Source organism: Colossoma macropomum, unplaced genomic scaffold, assembly GCF_904425465.1.
Source record: "Colossoma macropomum unplaced genomic scaffold, Colossoma_macropomum, whole genome shotgun sequence".
Lineage (NCBI taxonomy): Eukaryota > Metazoa > Chordata > Actinopteri > Characiformes > Serrasalmidae > Colossoma > Colossoma macropomum.
In genome coordinates, this window is record NW_023494788.1 from 21,619,194 (window position 1) to 21,639,661 (window position 20,468).

The following is a 20,468-nucleotide window of genomic DNA, read 5'->3' on the forward strand; positions in this document are numbered from 1 at the left end:
TGTAAAATTATGAATAATAATTATTATTATGTATTACTATGTTTTGCCAGTTTTTAAAGTCTGTTAACACAGCGGTCAAAGTCTGTCACCTTTCATTCTCAACAGTCTTTCCGCGCTGACAAACACACGCAAACAAGTGCCCAGGGTGAATGTCAAATCGCTCCCTCCTCCCTACATAGTGCACTTCGTGGGTTATGAAATGTTGGCTTCTTCACCTAAATATTGCAACATATGTCCAGCAGAAATTTTTGCAAACGTGGTTGAGTCTCATAGGGACCTCTGTTGGACGTATTATGCCCTGTTTGAGTGAAGAAGCCATAATTTTATAAGCCCTACTTAGTGCACTACGTAGGGAGCATGGAGCCATTTGAGACTCGCCATAGTATCTCTAAAAATAATAATAATTTTGAATTAAATTGATTGTTAAGAAATTATTTAAATTTGTGTTTTATTTGGGGTGGGGTGGTAAATTTCGGCGAAATAAAATATGAAACAGCCAAAACCATGACATTGTGAAAACGGAAGTGCGTATACACCGTAAAAATCTTTCCGGTTAAGTGTTTGTGGTGCCGGACGCTTCACGCGGGAAAAGAGGAGGTAGATGAAACAGTTACTTTATTACAATAAAATTAGCCTAAAAACGGAGAAATCGGAGTTTATAGGTTTGCTCAGAATGATGGTTTATATTATCCTCCGCAGCTGGTTTAATAATCACATCGCTTGTTGTATAAATCAGTTTAATCTCCGTTTGACGAAACAAACTCCGCTTAACACACCGAGTACAGCTCAGCGGAATGGCTCGCCGCTTCACCGCGTTCAGCCGGTTTTTCTGAGGTTTAATGAGCTCTAACAGACAAAAGAACCGCTGTTCTGACGAATTGTGCTGCCTTGTCGAAATTAAAAATAATATTAACGATAATAATAATAATAATAATAATAATATAATAATAATAATAATATCAATAATAATAGTAATACAGCGCTCTCCATAAAACTATACTTGTGATATTTTAGCCTAAATCTCGGCGTCAGAAAAACCTGCCAGAGGCAAAACTTCAGGTACACAATTAAAAAATTATGGTTCTTCAAGAGTTCTTAAGTAACGTTAAAGGTAACGGTTCTATTTAGAACCATGAGACTGTACAGAAGCGTTTCATGCTTAAATGGTTCTTTGTATGGTGAAGTGGTCCTTCAGACTGATGGAGAATATGATGTATACGGTTCTATATAGCACCAAAAAGGGTTCTACTATTGTTACAATGTCACGCTTGTAAGCCTAGAAGAACCCTTTGCAAAAAGGTTCTATATAGAACCATATACACATTCACCATCAATCCGAGGAACCATTTTACCATGCAAAGAATCATTTAAGCGTGCAATGTCTCTAAATAGAACCAGTGCCTTTACTAAAGAACCCTCTTTTTTAAAGTGTGGGATGTTTTGACAGCCTAAATTTCTTTTTTAGAAAACCTTACCAGCATTAAAATAATAATTAGGATATTTTGAATGGCTCAAATTTCCTTATCAGGGGGTAAGTAGAAATATTAAGTAGAGTCTATGTTTAAATAATGTTATAAACACAATAAAACATTTGGTTACGGTGCTGTGCCGATAATATGCACTCAATAGGAGAACGCTGGCAGGGCCACATTTACAGTATACTGTTAAAAATTATGAATGTAATTCATTTTATTCTACGTTTGACATACTACTGTGCACTAAACCCACTTTAAGGGGGTTCCATTATTTTTTCCGAAATGTGTGCATGATTCAGTTATTGTAGATGTAAACAGAGTCATTCAGAGTGGTTTGGTGTGAAATAGTTATTATTAGACTCTGATTTCTTCACAGTGGTGGTGAATGGAACCAGGGGTCCTGATGTCTACAACACATATATAGCCATTTTATTTACTATCAGTGAACCTACACGTCTTCTGAGTCTGCATATGTGATGTTGATGGTCATAAAATAGTGATAGAAATGTAGAAACAAAAACTTTTTTGTGGACTACTTTGCCTAATAACACCCTACATGTATCCTTCCACCTTTAAAGGATTTTAAAAAGTACACTGTAGTCCAAAAATATATCTCAAAACGATCATAGAACAATGTTTAGGGCATCAGGCAACATATTCATAACCATTTCATATAATAACTTTTTGTGAGTCATTAAACCTTTCAGACGTCTGGTTCCTATCACCACCAGTGTGAACAAAGCATTTCACACCAAACAACTTTGAAAGGCTTTGTTGACATCTTAACAATTGACTTAGGGGGAAATTAAGAAAAATCAAACAGGTCTAATTGTGCTTTCTTATTATTTCTAATGAGACATGCATATATGTACTGATATGGGTGATCTGGGAGTTGTAGGCTGATGCTGAATTTTTTTCATATAACACTGTGTATGTTGGTGCACATGCTAACACTGAAAAATAAGTATTTATAAACTGTAGAAGCTGAGACTGCCTTCGCTTGGATTAGCATTAGAGAGAAACACCACTTATTTGTAGAACGTTACAAGTACAGTGACACAGACCGTTGTGTGTTCCTAGTACTGTGACAGAATTTATTGCAATATCAGTAAAATACGTATTATTTCTGACATATTTAGATAGATAGATAGATAGACCTTTATTGATCCCGAAGGGAAATTGCAGTGTTTCAGTAGCAAGACATATGATTGCACATAAACTTACAGATACTATTCAGAAAAAGACATAAGTTAAAGTACAAGAGAATAAAGTAAAAGTATATCTATTTACATATTTACATGGCATAGGAGACAGATTTGTTGTATTTACATGATAGCAGGCACTGAGTGGTATGAGGTAAACTAAAAGCACAATGATTATAGACATAACTAAGAGTTGCATCAATATTACAGTGTAAAGTGCATAGTGATAGTGTCATTACAATAGCAGTTATGATATATTTCACAGTGTGTGTTGATAGGAGAGGAGATACAGGGATGAGGTTCAGCACAGTTCAGACAGCAGGAGATCAGTACCATCTCTGCAGTATATTTAATACTCAGCGTTATAGTTACTAAACCAGGAGAACTCCTTGCTGCTAGAATCGAGAAGCCAGTGTCCTGCTTTGCTTTCTCGCTGTGGACGTTGGCATTTCAGTGAAGAATACTGAGGGTCAGAGCTCAGTATGCACCACTGCTTTACAGCCTGCATGTGCTTAATGTTCTCTGTTTTCCTCAGGTAGCAGATATGGGAGACACACTGGAGTTCAATGAGATTTACCAAGAAGTCAAAGGATGCTGGGTAAGTTACACAAACATACACACAGAGGTGGCTAAAGTAGCCTAAACCCATTCTCAAGAAAAGTGTGGTGAAACAGTGATTATGAGTAAAAGTGTATTTACAGTACATAGTTTGAGGAGAAGTATAAAAGCTTCAGCACTGGGGAGTTTTTGGGGAACTTCTTAGTACATCATGCGTCTCCCTTTTGTTTGTATGTATTATTAGCCTTTTTATTACATCATGATTCTTTTCACAACATAGTCATATATTATACCAATTATATAGTCTTGCAGTTTTGTTATTTTGGTGCAGACAAAAGACAATAAAATGCTATCCAGAATTCAGTACAGTGATCTTTATGACGATTCAGTGTTTCGCACATTATGCTGCACTAAATCCGGTTAAACTAAGCTAATGATGCTCTCTTTTTTTGATTAAGCATTCAGTTGTTCAGTGTTCTTTAACTATTGATGAAGGAAAAGAAAAGCATATTGTGACAAGTTCATAATTTCTGAGTAGTTTCTGCTCACCTCTGTCTACATGTTAAACATCATATGTATTGAAATTGATTATTAGTTGCAAGTGAGTTGCATGTTTTGGATCTTTGCAGAACGATGGACGCTTGAGGTTCAGCAAGCAGTCTGTGGTCTACAAAAGCAACAAGACAGGGAAAGTGGACAGCATTCCTGCCCCTGATCTCTCTCTCGCCCAGTGGCGCAGAGTCTGTCTCGGGCATGGAATCAAATTGGCCACGAGCAACGGACACATCTACAAATATGATGGCTTTAAAGACTCAGTGAGTATTTTGAGGTGGAGATTTTTTTAATGGTATGGGACATGTTACCTGTGACTGCTGGTGAAGTAAATATTTTAAAGATAGAGATGAGCAATGCCTCTTTTCAGATACTGATACTGAAACCTTGGTTCAGTGTCAGGTGAGCTAATGACCACTACAGCTTACATAACTGAACACATCGTCATTGGTCAGGTTCAGTCATCAAACGTGGTGTCCCTTATGCACATCCGAATGCCATTAGTAAAAGCCGCTCTTAGTTCGGCACAAGGCCTTGAGGGTTCCTGAAGGGTCACCTTTCACCTTCTTCTACAGTAATGGGGAAAACCCAGTTCCGAATCCTGCACCACAGGCTGCTGCCATGTCTGATAGGATAGACTGAAGGGCATTGATGGGCATTAGATGAAGCTCCCCCTGCCAGACTAGTCTGCTCTGACATCATCCAGTCTAGGTTCGCTACTGTTTAGCCACTGCAGTAACAGCCTGTTGGCGTAATGCCAGTTTATCTAACACCTGATTTTGTTTAAGATCTTATTTCATTCAGTATTGTTAGCAAAATTTAGACAGTGGAACAGTTTCTACGATGGCAGGTGAACAAGCCCGGGGGGACCACCACGATCACCACACCCTGTAAACTGTCACAGTGGTTATAGTTAACAAATTGACAATATCTGCTTTATCTGATTAAGGGTTTATTAAAAGGCAAAAAAGGATGCAAAAATATATCTACAGTGACATACAAAAGTTTGGGCACCCCTGGTCAAATTTCTGATTCTATGAATAATTAAGTGAGTAAAAGATGAACTCTTCTCCAAAAGGCATGTAGTTATATAATAGTATATATAGCTTTATAAACACTCTTGACTCCTCAAACATCGTCCTAGCAGTCAGCAGCTGTGGACTCCTCTAAGCAGCTGCCTAGCACTCTGAAAATTCAAATAATTGATGCACACAAAGCAAGAGATAGTCAGAGGATAGTAAAGCGCTTTCAAGTAGTTGTTTCCTCAGCTAATAATGCAAATCGGAAATGGCAGTTAAAGGGAACAGTGGAGATCAAGTTGAGGTCTGGAAAACCAAGAGAACTACTTGTAGGATGGCTAGAAAAAAAAATCAAAACTCCTGTCCAACTGCAAAAGAGCACACCATCTGTAAAAAAGCTGAAAATGAAGAGTATGCCTTCTACAACAGGATAGTGATCCTAAACACACCTCAAAATCCACAGTTGATTACCTCAAGAGGCGCAAGCTAAAGGTTTTGTCATGTCTGGATAGACCTCAAAAGAGCAGTGCATGCAAGCCAGCACTTAAACCTCACAGAACTAAAGGGGTTTTACAAGGAAGAACGGGTGAAAATCCCCAAAACAAGAATTGAAAGACTGAAAGCTGGCTACAAAAAACATTTAGAAGCTGTCATACGTGCCAAAGAAGGTTTAACTAAGCACTTTGCCGGGTGCCTTTGGCCCTTTTCTGTCATTTTGAAACTGTGAAAGATGGAAATAAACAGGTAAACTTGCTTGAAATATTAAAGAAATGTGTCATCTTTGTGCCTTTTGGAAAGCAGGTCATCTTTAAATCACTTAGCTATTCACAGTAACAGAAATCTTGACCAGGGTGACCAAACTTTTGCATGCCACTGTAAGGCAAGTGGCCACTTTGGCCACAGAATTTGCAGTTTTTAATGGCCAAAGTGTGAAATGTAGTGGCCAGGGGCACTAGGCAATAAACAGTGTCTACCCCATACTAATAAAGTGAAAATGGAAACATTAACATGGTTTATTTTCTCCATATTTGCTATCAGAACATGTTTTGGGGCACAATTGTAAATGTTGGTTTGAACTCTGAGTTATGTGTATTGTTAGATCTCTACTGCCTTGGTCTCTGGTCTCTGGCCTCTCGTATGTGCGCACGTTGCACCCACATGTTTATATGTGTGTGTAATTCAAGATGCTACAGGAAAGGAATGCTCGTCTCTCAGGGTTTAATCAGTGGCTCCTGCTAATGGGTCTGTGAGTGAGCACGATGTCATACTGGGAACATGCTCAGTCATTACAGGAAAATCTGCAATCTGTGTGTATGTATAGCAGGGTGTGAAGAGAGACCACGAGTAAAAATGCTTCTATTTTGCATTCTTTTCTAATTCAATACATTGTTTTTCTTTACAATTTGTACTCTCCGCATAACAGTTTGAATGAACTGTAGAATCTGTGGTATTTAACATGAATTTCAGAAGTTCATAGTGCTTGATACAGTATATCCCCCTTTCGCTTTAATGACAGCATTCACTTAAGGTGGCATGGGCTTCACAAGTTTGTACAAAAGTCTCTGATGAGCAGATCGAATTCACCCAAGAGTCGTTTGAACGTGAGCTTCAGTAGAAGAGAGAAGACTAAAAGATATCTAACTTGAACAGACCTTAACGTGGTCAGTGTCAAAACTCTTAAATTTGAATAGTAATGTAGAAATAGCACAGAATCCTTTTTTGTGATCAAACGTTTTTATTTTTAAAATAAAGCTCCAAAGTGATCAAATACAGTAAGCCAAAAAGGAACAATGGCAAAAAATAATGGAGCACCCGACCCCCCACTATTCCCCCACGTTGCACCCATTAATTTACTGTTGATTAAGGAAAAAAAATCCCATTGATGTATATCGATTAATACAAAACAAGCCAGTGCATTATTGCAAAGATAATATAGTACCAGCTGCAGTAATACCATAATGTTGCTAGAAATAAGACAGGTTTCACAATAAGTTACCAATCCTCTTCGCTGCACAAAGTGTTCAAAATAGTGCGCAAGTAAACTGTATCAAATTCTAGAATTCTAAAACTTTGTTTATTTCGTACTAATTTATTTATTTTCCAGGGGAAAAAAGTCCCAGATTCTCAATGTGGTCTTAGACATTTTCACCTCAGACAATTCCAAAAGTTTGGGAGCCCTGTTCAAATATCTTTTGCTAAGTGAAAATAAGTTAACACACTTCTACAGAGAACACACTTCCGCACATTTTAATGCACAATTGCTGTATTTTGCTGAATTTCACCTTTTTCCAATTTCCAATCTCAGCAAATAATTAGAAATTGTACCATAACAATTGCATAAAAATGCCATAATTAAGTTTGTCTTTGTTGGGGATATGTTGATTTATTTTCATTTAGAAAACCAGCAAAATGTAATTTGAGTTTTCTGTACAACTGTGTGTGATCCGAGCATTGTAGTTTTGGATTCGTGTAAATTGGGCATATTTGATGATGGAATGTGTGTAGTGATGAAAGCCCATCGAATCTGTGTTTGTGTGAGAAACTGTGAGATGGTGCAGAGGGAGGAGGCAGGTGCTGGTTGTTGTCATTTTAAAGTGTTTGTGAGGGACCCAGAACAACTGTGCCAAACTCTAGAGTGCACAGATGTGTGTGTGTGTGTGTCTCTCTCTCTCTCTCTCTCTCTCTCTCTCTCTCTCTCTCTCTCTCTCTCTCTCACACACACACACACACACGGCTCTGTGAATGTGACATGTGGAAGCGATTGAGCGGCGCTGGATAAATAAACAGGCTGATTGGGCGCACTCAGTACGAGCCGCTGGCCGGATTACACACACCTCCGCCATCCCCGAGGGCCGCGGGGTGCAGTGCCGTCAACCACCGCCTTATTAATGAACCAGAGAGAGGGAGAGAGTCAGTGAGCTGGGGAAGTGAAGAATTAATTCTGTTTACTTCTTCTTTCTGCACACTCCCTTTGTCTTCTCTCTCTTTCTTTCCCTCTCTCTCCCTCTCTTTTCTCCTACAGGACTTTGAGAAAATCTCTGCCTTTTTTAAGGCGAACTACAAGGTTGAGCTGGCGGAAAAGGACATGAGTGTGAAAGGCTGGAACTGGGGAACGGCTAAGTTCTCAGGTAAATATACACATATGAATAAATAAAGGGAAAAAAATTATTCTGCACATTTTAACATCAGACAAGAGTCTGCATATTGTCAATGTCCAAAAAAAAGTCACATTTTGGAGACTGCGACGATAAACAGATATATCTCAACATAAAATTGACCATTTGTAACTTTCCGACCAGTTCCACCTCCCTTAGTTACTGTTGCTGTGGTCGTCGGACTTTCAGCTCAGGCTACCTGGTAACATCTGTAGCTCAGACCTTCAGCACAAAGAAAAAAAATACAGAGGAGTTCATCTGAAAAAATGTTATTATTGAAAAATAAAGTTTACCAGATGTTCAGTGCAGATATACATATTTGAGAATTAGTGGTGTCAGTGTTTGCCATTAATATGGCATTAACCCAATGAATTATTAATGACATTAAATACCCCCCCCCCAATTTAGTCTATCCAATTAGTATCCAATTCCAACCAGTATCCAATTCCACTCACTAGTTAAGACTCCCCCAGTCACACGATACTACCAGTTTTAGGAAGGCGAAGGCTAACACAGGCTTCCTCTGAGACCTGTGAAGCGCCGCCGCATCTTTTCGAACTGCTGCTCGCGCAACGTCATTGGACAGCCGAACGTTACATCAGCTATCATATGCTTGCACTGACTCGCATCACGCTGAGTGATGGGGGAGAGGCAGGGCCATCACACCCACCCAGAGAGCGAGGCTAATTGCGCTCTCTTGGACTCCCGGCCACGGATGGCTCTGGCATCACCAGAGATCGAACTCCCAATCTCCTGATGATGGGACCAACGCTTAGACGGCTGCATCACTCAATTTTATCAGTTTTATATAATGCGTTTTCCGAGTTTGACCCCTCAGGCCCTGTAGCTGTGACTCTGCCACTGCAGTCCTCTCAATTAAGTATGTTGATGGCTCTCTTGATAAGTTATTTCCAGCTACTGCCATGCTGTGAATTTGTCAGCAGGCTACACTGGACAGTGCTCATAGGAGACCTATGGATAAATTGGGCAGTAGCAAACTAACAGAAGCAATAGCAAGGTGGACGGCTCTGGGTCCCCTCAAAACAAGACATAGCATGGCAGTGTTATAGCAAGAGGACTGCAATCATGGAGCAGTTGGAACATGCAGCCGCAGTTGCTCTTATTGGATGGTGGTGATGAAAATGGAGAAACTGCTTTAACCCTATTTTCATGCTCACCCTGCGTTTATATGATTTTATTTTAAGGTCAATTGTTATAAAAAAAATAAAATATACAAAATATATTCAGATCAGTTTAGAGCAACAAAAGCATTCTGATAACTATATTTACATTAATCAAATCAGGGAAATCTTATAGCCACTGAATGTTAAAGCAGGAGTTTTTTGTGACTCATAAGGGGGTTGAATGGCAAAAGCTACCTTTTCAGATGAGCTCTAAAGCTAACACTAAAGCTGTTCATTGCTATGCTAGATGCTGAGGAGGAATCACTTTATGGCCGAGGTCTTTTATGCACACTTTAACTTGGTGTACAGTCCTGTCTGTAAAGCTGTCAGCAGTTAAGAAAATCTACCTCTGCAAACTAATTGGTTTAACCTTGTTCTGTAATGTTATGTATTGTTAATGATGTTAATCTAGAACAAGTTTAGCTTAAATTAGACTGTTAATGGAGTAATATTTAAGTTGTGAGTTTGGTCTTCCACATAATTTAATCCAAAACTTACTCAACTTCAGGAATGAAATAAATAAATGTTTTTTTTGTCTTCTACTGCCATTGACACCTTTTTGTTTTATTAGGACCGTTGTTGTCGTTCGACATTAACGACAGTCCTGCATTCGAGATCCCCCTGGCCAGCGTGTCCCAGTGCGCCACAGGAAAGAATGAAGTCACAGTGGAATTTCATCAGAATGATGATGCGGAGGTGTCGCTCATGGAAATGCGCTTCTACGTCCCTCCCACTCCCGGGGACGAAGGCACAGACCCTGTAGAGGTATGCAAGTGTGAGAGACATGATAAAACTGTATCACATTGATAAAAACAGTAGCAGCCATCTTAAAGCCTGAAATTTGCATTCAAGAAAACATTGTCACACAGAGTCAGGAAACACAAGCAACTCCGTCTGAGATCATTTAGCAACTCTGCGCCCTTTGAGGCAAGTGTGATTTAGGCATGCAGACAGGGCCAGTTGGTGGGGTATGAGCTAAAACATTACATGTTAGCTACATTAGTCGTGTATAATCCAAAACTTTTTCAGCTTCAGGAATGAAATAAATTCTCCAGATGAATAGGATAGCATAATAGTCAGGCTTACGGGCCGTACCAACACCTTTCCACTATTTCGACGTCTAATATTTCGGACTAATTTACTACCAGCGCTGTTCTCACTGCAAGTTTGAGTTGTTCTTTTGCTTGTGCTTAGAGGCGATCGTGATTGGCAGTTTTTGAGCTTGATTATTTTTATTAGTTTAATTTGTGCGATTTGACTTGCCGATTTGTATGAGATAAAGTTTCTGTTCATTTCTCTAGAGTCCCACAGATAGCCTGGATTTAAATCTCATAGCCCAGATATTCACATCAGCGTTATCTGATGGGTGCTATTCTAAATAACTATGCACCAAATGACTGTTTATTAGAAGGTTTTGTTTCTGTTGTTAGGTTTGTCTGTTTGTAAATTGTTCATTGTGTTTGCGCTGATAACATCAAGCCTCAGGGACTACAGTTTAAAATTAGCCAGCTGGCTTACAGTGGAGCATTTTACTATATGCTGATTAATGTGCATTGTCCCTGATAAACAGATAAACAATAAACAACACTAGCAAGGGAGTTCTGGGTTCAGCCAATTACAGAAGGCCATTTACGCCACAGTTATTAATGTCAGACTGTAAAAACTACACCGACTGATTGAAATCAGATCTCGTCAGTAATCACTTAGATTACAGTACCTCCTCAGGTGAAACTAATCCAGGCTTTCTTTCTCAGTGAGAACATGACAGGCCATGGACACACGGCAGACACACATTCCCTCTCTCTGCCCTGTTGCAGGTGTTTTCCCAGAATGTCCTCTCACGCGCAGACGTTATCCAGGCTACTGGTGATGCTGTGTGTATCTTCAAAGAGCTGCAGTGCCTTACGCCCAGAGGAAGGTAAAGCCATACAGCGCAAACACCTGATACTTGATAACCAGCCCTTCATTACCTAACTCTTCCTTCTTTCAACAAGGTCTTTCTGTCTGTCTGTCTTCCGTTTTTAGTTTTTTTTTTTAATAATTTAAAGTACATTTAGGCTACATTCACATTGCTGGGAAAGTGGCCCAAAACTGGTGTATGGCCCAAATCTGATTGTTGTTTGGTAGTTCACGTCATTTTTAATGTGACATATCTTACATTAGTGACCTGATTTGACTGCTGAGCTGATCCACCCGACAAACAGCTGTCCTCTCTTATTTTTCATGTTCAAGAGAGTCCTTTCATATGGCATTGAAGTTTTATGTGTGCAAACTGCTACTTTAAAGTTGAAAGACAAACAGCAGACACCAAACCACCCATGCTGGGACAAGTTAACAGAAAAAAGAAAAAATGGAGAAGTTATGTGTTTGTTTTAATTGCAGAAGCTGACCAATCAGAGAAATAAGCTGTTTCTTTTGTTCGGCTGCCTTGATGTTAGTTTGTTATGCTTATTTGTTTACACTGCCTGCACTCGTCTTGCTCATCTTTCAAAGCAAAAGAAGATGCAAAATGCAGTGTATTCTGGTGTCTGTTGAAAGGGGTCACTTAATCTTTATTTATTTATTTCACTGAGACAAAACAGATAAACATTGTTGCATAAAATGCAGTGCATATATTGTATAGGGTGTGAAGTTCATTTGAAGCACTGTTTAAGGAAAGATATGAGAGAATTATTTGTTAGATAAGCATGTCAGGTGGAACATTATTCTTTCGCACATGCTGGTCAGTTCATAAGCATGATCGGTTCATAACCAAACAAAATTTAAAATTTGAGAAGTAAATTAGATTTGAGCACATGGGCATGCGTGTGGACACAGCCTAGGAAATTTATGACCGGTAAATGTTCATGTTAATGAACGACTGTCTTTTCTCAGGTATGATATTCGTATCTACCCCACCTTTCTGCATCTGCATGGTAAGACGTTTGACTACAAGATCCCCTACACCACTGTCCTGCGCCTCTTTCTGCTGCCACACAAGGACCAGAGGCAGATGTTCTTTGTGGTGAGTTAAATTAAGTATATTAAAGTGTTTTCTTAAAGATTTATACTAATAGTTTTATATTTAAAGTGGGTCTTTCTGTGTAGTAAAATTGTCTGCAGTGTGAACCAGACTGTATTTGTTTGTGGTGCTGCTGCCACCTGCTGGCCCTTAGTAGAATAAGTCGGTGTCTTAAATATGAGCTCAGTGCAGCAGAACTTCAAGTGACCTAGCACACCCACTGCAAAGGAAACTGATGCATTTCTCTTTTAGTTGCTTCTTAGTATGCAGTAGTCAAAAGTAATCAGGATTAAAATGGTAGTAAACTAATTTTACTGCAAATGCCTTAGAAAAATGATTGCATGTGGGATTACGCTGAAATGTTTACCTGAAGAATTCGCAGGAACAGGAAGAGAAGATGGAAGGAAGTTTTTAACAGCATGCCTCTCATCTGCCCAAACAAAAATGTCAACAAAAGAAAATGAACCAGTGGTGGAACAAGACAGGATGACCATGATGCCTGCTGTGAATGCCGCAGTCATTTAGTCAGCAGACTGACATGCAGCCAATGCTTTATAAATTTACTACAGGCTCTATGGAAAACAGTTTAAAAGTGATGGGGAACTGTGATTTAAGAAATAGAAAAAAGTGATGCCTGTGGGTCAGTACTTGGAGTGATGATAGATCTGGAATGAGTTCTTCACTGTGTTTTATAGGAAAGCTGATTTTGGCCAATTCTTTTGACCTATATCCACCTGTCATTAGTCACCATTTAATCATTAACGAATTAATCAAATAATACGGAATCATTAAATCAAGAATATAACTCCTCAAATTTTTAAAATTTTAAAACAGACAGTGCCAGTTCTGATCTGATTAGGGGAGCCATTGTAAAAGTACTTGATATATGCAGACTCAAGGGTGTGCACATCAACTAAATTCTGTATCCGAAGTGTTCCTTGTATGGACTGTGGAATGTAGTACAGATAGGTGAAGGCTGGCATTAGCATGAATATGAAGTAAATGTCCTGAAAACTGTAGTAAATATACTATACATGAGAACTGAGTATGCCTAAGTCATTACTAGCCCAACTTAAAACAATCATAGAAAACCATGATTAGCTTTGGCTCAGTGTACCTCAGTAACTGTTGAAAGTCGTCGCCATCCACCACCCTCTCTCCATCCACCTCGTCCTTATCCATCACTGGCCCTGTTCACACTTGGTATTAACGTCCGTCTCAAGTGATCTGTTCATAAGTAGACAGCAAGACATGTAACCATTCACACCTGGCATTTCCATGTGTCTGCAATGCCTCTCCACTGATAGGATTTTGTCAGTGAAGGAAGGGTCCCGCCCACATTTACTGTCAGTCTCTCGCTGCGTTTGTTCTCAGGAAGAAATGTACCGCGAGTGCATGTTCGTGTAAATAGTAGGGCTGTTACAAATGTTTAGACCACTTGAACTGCTAACGCGACATGTAAACAAGAGGAGACGGAAACTAAGCTATAGCAGCTGCTGCGTCTGCCGTGCTGATGCAGCTGATTAAAGCCACTGTTGAAGACACACAGACACTTTAGCATTCACACTGTAAATGATATGCGGTCGTATGCATCCCTGACCACCTCCGAAGGCAGGTTGAGGGATCAGATCACAGTATGTCTCCAAGAGGCGTTGTACCCCATTCGCACCAGTACTTAGCACCGTCTGCTTATGATCAGATCACCCAGGATGCCTATTAATTAGTATTAATGCCAGGTGTGAACAGGGCCATTCTGCAAACGGATGCGATTCTCACGCTGCCGTGCATCACACTTTCTTTCAGAGAACATCGACAAAACTTCTTTTTTTATTTCGCTTGCAGATATTTCCTTTCAATGTCATACATTATTATAGTTGTGACATTTAAAATGGCTCCTGAAAGATTTTTTGCTGCTGCTTCATTTTAGTAGAGTTTGTGGAATAAATTGCCTATAACGCGCACATGCATACAAATTAAAAGCATTGCCGTGGTCATTTGTTGGCTAACAGTTAATGAGTTTATTTACATGCCTAATACTTTACAGCAGCTCTTTCTCCAGCATAGGGTAGAAAATAATACTGTTATCATAAGGGCCAGGGTGGTGATGGTTATAATGATGTTTGGAGGAGCTTTTCATATAGTCTCTTCTATTGACAAATGTGGATGATCACACAGTCAGATGAAGATGTGAAGCAATGCACAAAGCATTCTATTAAGGCCTCAGCATACTTCTTGCAGAGCCGACATTCGCCTGGATTTAGCAAACAATACGTAATTGCGGAGAAAACGAACAAACGCAGACATTGGCTTCCTTTGCCGTTTCGCGCACATGGTAGCTGGGCAAAGATACTATGCGACGAAGCCTCGTGATTGGTCAGTAAAAAAGAGGCGTGCCATTAAACAAAAATGGATGACTTTGCGAAGCTGCGTCTTTAGCGGACACACTAATATTTCACTGTGAAACGTGCATTTGTTAAATAAACAATTAATATCTCCTAAACATAAAATGTTTATTAAATGTAAGTCTATTACTCAGTGGTACTAACTAGCACTAAGCACCAAAACATACAGGTTATCTTATATTTAGGTTCACAAGAGGACGAGGCTGAAGTTGGCTTTCTATTCGCCAGCCTCTTGTTAGAGTTTTCCCGTTCCACCTTAAATGGTGGCGGTATTCTGAACTCAAACATTGCCATCTTCGACAGGCAACACGAAACCGCAGAAAGTATGTGAGCTTGTAAGCTCGCGAAGGCGCTTTCGGCTTCGCACAACCCTCGAGAATTTTCGTTGCAAGTTGATTCGTTCTTATTACATTCGTATGTTATTTTGAGAGCATGTTTTGCTCTTGTGCTTCTTTTATGGTTGTTGGGGGGGCCACTCCACTTTATTTGCACTTTGTTTTCAGTATTGATGTGTGCACACTTTTTTGATTGTGTCACTTTTTCACACTATTTTTTTCCCTCTTTTAGATCAGTTTGGATCCTCCCATTAAGCAGGGTCAGACCCGCTATCATTTCCTCATTCTGCTCTTCTCCAAAGATGAAGATATCAGCCTCACCCTCAACATGAGCGAGTAAGTAGTGCTTGCTCTCTCACTCTCTGTGGGTGGGGGAAGGCCCCTGGTCACATTTGTTGAAATGAATTTGTCAGCACATCTTCTCTTACAGCATACAACATTTGTTTCTCTTTAACCTCTCTCTCTCTCTCTCTCTCTCTCTCTCTCTCTCTCTCTCTCTCTCTCTCTCTCTCTCTCTCTCTCTCTCTCTGGCTGTCTCTCTCGCTCTCTTGCTTACTCTCTCGCCCTCTGTCCCCCCCTCCCTCTCTCTCCCTCTGTCTGTAGGGAGGAGGTGGAGCGGCGCTTTGAGGGAAAGCTAAATAAGAACATGTCTGGCTCTCTCTATGAGATGGTCAGCAGGGTCATGAAGTCTCTGGTCAACAGAAAGATCACAGTGCCTGGAAACTTCCAGGGGTAAGAACACACATGCACACAGAGAAATGCACATCCGAAGATTGCAAATGAGGCCAATAAAAGATTGTCTTCCGAGAAGGCAGCTACTCACCTCATATCCCTCAAAACCACTGCTAATGCACTCGCATGTTGAAGCGCTGCAGTGTGTAATATTGGGTTTATGTGGTAACTGGGCAAAGAAATGGTGTTGGGTTTCCTCAGAACTCTGAATGTTGTGTCTGTCTATTTTTATGCATAAAGACTTAGTTATCTAATTAGCCGCTTAAGCCTTCACACATATTTAAAGTCCATCACCAACACTCCTAATTAAACATAAAAGGCCTGTATAACTCAAAACCCTATTTTTCTTGCTTATATGAAATAAGAGTTTAATGCAATGTTCAAACATGACTCAAAGTTCAAAACATATTCCCCAGTTCATGGAGTTCGTTTATGGAAACTGAGTAAAAACTGCTTGTTACACTTTTACACTTTGTGTTTGTTTAAGTTTATGTATTTAAGTCAAAACAAAATTTAATGTTGCCTTTTATAATGTTGAAAATGGTGCAAACCCACAATTCATAATGGATTCTGAAATTTGTGCATTGTTACATCCTTGTAAAACTGTGTGTTTATTTACATACACTGATGTATGTATTTATGAGAATGAGGGTTTGAAAACTGGCCATACAGCCTTTAGAGTTAAGCGTTAAATAAAAAGATAAAAGCCATAACAATAAACTCAAGCCTTTAAAGCCATAACAGTAAACCCAAGTATGAAAGACTAACAAGTATGTTACAATAAATTCTTTCTTGCTCTCTCTGCAGTCATTCAGGAGCTCAGTGTATCACATGCTCATATAAGGCTAGCTCAGGACTGCTGTATCCTCTGGAGAGGGGCTTCATCTATGTGCACAAGCCCCCCGTGCACCTGCGTTTCGAGGAGATCTCCTGTGTGAACTTTGCTCGAGGCACCACCACCACCCGCTCCTTCGACTTCGAGATTGAGACCAAGCAGGGCAACCAGTACACCTTCAGTAGCATCGAGAGGTGAACTACACTACCCACAATCACTTGCTGTACAATGAGTAATTGACTCGTGTTATGTTCTCAAATACTTAATAATAACCAGGTCATGTTGCACAATATGGATATGGACAAAACAGTATTGCCATATCTTGTAAATTTGAGTATATTTAAAAGGCCCATATCATGGAAAAATAATTTCCATCAGGTTTTTGAAATAAAGGAGTTTGAAGTAAAATGTAAAAATTGTTAGTTTCCAAAATGTCCCATGCAGTTTTGCATTTTTTGTCTTTGTGATGTCATGACAACCAAATCGTTTGTATAAATCCACCTATTCAGCCTACAGCAGTTTAGCCCTGCCCATTTATATTGAGGTTCTAAGTTTCAGTTCTCTATGCTTTTTGTTGTCAGAACAGAGCTCATGTACATATATCGATCTTAAGGGTTACAAAAGCAGTCTGGTTCATTGAAGGGATAAAAAGAGGTTGGAAAATGTTCATAAACAATTAATTATGACATTTTTGGTGTATATGAAACCACACGTTACAAGTGGACCAAGGTTATAAGAGGAAAAACTAAAATGCAAGAGAAATATAGGATATGAACCCTCTTCAAAACACTTGGCTGAATAAGTCATGATGATATTTTTAACATGTTCAAAGTTTGGAGTTATTTGACAAATGATTTACTTTTATATGATTACATGAACGAATTCCTTGATTTCTGAAAACAGACACAAAACTGCAGCTGTTTAAATGTTATGTATATATAAAAGACATAAGTGCACACATTGCAATGAAAGGCTGGAATCATGATACTAATTGACGAAAGATTGTGCGGTTGTTGTACGGCTAAATTACTGTTACATGATAGATTTATACATCTGAAACCACAATTTCCATGAAGCCTCAAGTGCATCAACTTAATATATAAAAGAAGCTTTTTTTTAAAAGCCTTGAAAGCCTGTAGCGCAAGTCATTAAAGGTAAAATCAAATTAAGGAAATAATGTATTTTCTTCCATTGTGTTTCTCTTTTAGGGAAGAATATGGCAAGCTTTTTGACTTTGTTAATGCCAAGAAGCTGAGCATCAAGAACAGAGGATTAAGAGAGGTAATTGCTGTTGCATGACTTAGAGTAAACAAAACTTCACTGTTTGCACAAATCAAGACAAGAGGCCCCAGCAGCATCAGTCCCACACACTTCCTGTAGCACATGCAGATGCACTGTGAATATATGAACTTCTTTAGGGACAATAAAAACTGAAAAGTGGAAACTCATTGGGATCTTTAGGCCTACATGCTGTCCTAGATGTAAATTAATGTTTTTTTTAATATTTTTATTTATTTTTTTGGTCTCTTATAAACAGGATCCATCACAAATTTTAATTGTGTGTGTGTGTGTGTTTTCCCAGGACATGAAGGGAACAGATGGTTACAGTGATTCCGACGAAGATGAGCATGATGCTTATCTCGAGAGGATGAAGGAGGAGGGCAAGATCAGAGAGGAGGGAGACGAATCGGAAGGCGATAGCGGTGAGTCGCAGTATTGTTGGCCAGTCACCCCTGGCTCAGTTTTCAGTTCAGAATTCTCAATGGATTGGGCAAAATGAATGGAGATACAGTGCCAATTTTCAGTTTTTCTTTAGGTCCTTTGTCCCCTAACTTTGTTTCTTTACACAGACGAGTCATTTAATCCTGGAGAGGAGGAGGACGATGTTGCCGAGGAGTGAGTTCCATGTTTGTTTATTTTTCCTGCCATTATCTTTGCTTAGAGAAATTATCATCTGTCTTTCTATGCATTTCTATGTGCAGGTATGACAGTAATGCCTCAGCAAGTGACAGTGAAGCTGAAGAAGGTGACAGTGAGGATGAAGGAAAGAAGAAAAAGGTGGAAAAGAAGCCCAAGAAAGCACCGAAGGAGAAGAAAGAGAGAAAACCACGTAAAGAGGTAAGATTGGAATCGTGTAGGAGCAGGACAGTTTTACCTGCCACGTAAAAAGTGATGGTTCGGCCAGTCACCTCCTCACCCCAAATTTACAGGGTTTGTGTTTTGATTTAGTTTTGCACCAGAGCTAGGGTAGCTATGAAGTAATGAAAGCTAATGGCCACCAGTTACCATCATGCAAACCGAATGCCTAAATCACACACACTGTGTCGAGTTCTTTATGATTCTCAAATAGACTTGCTTATGTTTTTTAATACAGTGTGATATACTGTGTCTACAAAAATGGGCAAAAGTATGTGTTCCATAGCTAAAACCAGTAGTAGCTGGCATCTTAAAGCCTGAATTTTCTCCATACTTTTGCAAACTTGTCACCTTTCTGCAAATTTCCTCCTTTTGAATGATGAATACACCTGTCACATGAATTGGATAGATTTGAGTTTTGAAGTTTAGGAAGGGAGTGTAATAATAAACGTATGATATGTAAAAATTGTCATTGTCAGCTGCCACTTTGTTTATGTCTGATTTATTTCATTGATTTCCGTGGACTTTAATGTAACTGCTATGAGAGCTTAGTGGCCGTCTTCGAATTACATTGCACTTAGCAGTTATTAGGGTCCAAGCTAAGAGTCGGCCGCTATGGTTATTTCAGGGCTTATAACAATTATTAATAATCAAGGATACCAGTAACTAATATTTAGAGCTGATATTCATTTACCATATATTTCATGTTTGTTGTGTGCAAATAAACAAGAATGCAACTCTTATTCACAACTTACATTAAATGAACATTAGAACATTATACATTAAACATTTTGAAGTTGTCTTCAAGATAATGAACAGATCAATAATTTAAATAGCTCTTAGTGATGTTTAAGAGTGATCTTGAAGAAAAGTAGAACTAAAAAAAATTGTGAATATATTTTATTACATATATAAAATATATATAATAATTAATATATATATATAAAAAAATATTTTTTTTTGTCACTGACAATATTGAAAGGGCACACATCAAAAATAGAGCTTGCCTTTTTTGCTCCCTCACAAAAACCTCTCACCAAACTTTTTCTGGCTAAAGTGAGAAATTATATGAGCAGAGCCGGTTTATGAGGAGCTTGGTCTCTTCCTATTTCCCCGTTATATCAAAAACATGATTGCAAATCACGAGTGAGTTCTCAATGAATGGGGTGAATGGAGCTAAATGGCTGAAAAAGAAAATTTAAAATAGTTTCTAATAACATGCTGAAAGTTTTCCTTTAATTTTGGAAAGTAGAAGATTGTATTTCAATATAAAGCAAAGAAAACTTAGATGTATGCTTCCTTTTTTCTATAGCAAACGGGTTTTGGTCAGCAGGGTGCTAGCTCATTGGCTGTTCACGCACACTGATGTCATGAACGTAAATGAGGCACCATTTTAAACTCCTATAACTCATTCAAAAGCTCTTAAAAATGTGTTCAGCAAATGAATATATTATTTTATAATTTTTTTACTTTTTGTTTTTATATATAATGTTTAAGCATTTATAAACTATGTTCCATCTTAACGTATTCATTTTGGGCTCACTTCATTTTGGAGCGCCCTCTAGCGCTAGAGTGGTAATTCTTCTCTCCACAAGTTCGCTGATATGACCAAATGCACTGTGCTTTTTGTTGCTCCACTGAAAGATTTGGTTTGTCGTTGTGCATCTACTGTTATAAAGTGTCCGCAGTATAATTCTGTGGACCAGCTGTGTTAGGGGAGCCGTTTGGTTGATGTATGGTGGCATGTAGTCTGGTGTTTTTGGTGCCTGTTTGTGAAAGTAATTTGGCTGCCTTTGGACTGAGGACCCGATTGCTTAGCAGTGAATGCTCTGAGAAAACAGATCCAAATCTGTTTCTGTTTAACCTGTTCTTTTTGTCCCAA

General features: G+C 39.0%; 1 protein-coding gene across 2 annotated transcripts in view; it reads left to right on the forward strand.

The window, feature by feature from the left end:
• The first annotated feature begins 554 nt into the window (after positions 1 to 554).
• Positions 555 to 20,468, forward strand: part of ssrp1a (structure specific recognition protein 1a) — a 25,636-nt gene continuing 5,722 nt past the window's right edge. For both annotated transcript variants that reach the window (XM_036568818.1, XM_036568819.1), the window contains exons 1-14: positions 555 to 597; positions 3,213 to 3,275; positions 3,865 to 4,050; positions 7,829 to 7,934; positions 9,717 to 9,910; positions 10,963 to 11,063; positions 12,020 to 12,149; positions 15,116 to 15,219; positions 15,487 to 15,615; positions 16,423 to 16,644; positions 17,659 to 17,731; positions 18,033 to 18,153; positions 18,301 to 18,346; positions 18,433 to 18,568. In XM_036568818.1, coding sequence (XP_036424711.1) covers positions 3,222 to 3,275; positions 3,865 to 4,050; positions 7,829 to 7,934; positions 9,717 to 9,910; positions 10,963 to 11,063; positions 12,020 to 12,149; positions 15,116 to 15,219; positions 15,487 to 15,615; positions 16,423 to 16,644; positions 17,659 to 17,731; positions 18,033 to 18,153; positions 18,301 to 18,346; positions 18,433 to 18,568 — 1,602 coding nt within the window. In that variant the 5' untranslated portion in view covers positions 555 to 597; positions 3,213 to 3,221. The remainder of the gene's footprint in view (positions 598 to 3,212; positions 3,276 to 3,864; positions 4,051 to 7,828; positions 7,935 to 9,716; positions 9,911 to 10,962; positions 11,064 to 12,019; positions 12,150 to 15,115; positions 15,220 to 15,486; positions 15,616 to 16,422; positions 16,645 to 17,658; positions 17,732 to 18,032; positions 18,154 to 18,300; positions 18,347 to 18,432; positions 18,569 to 20,468) is intronic.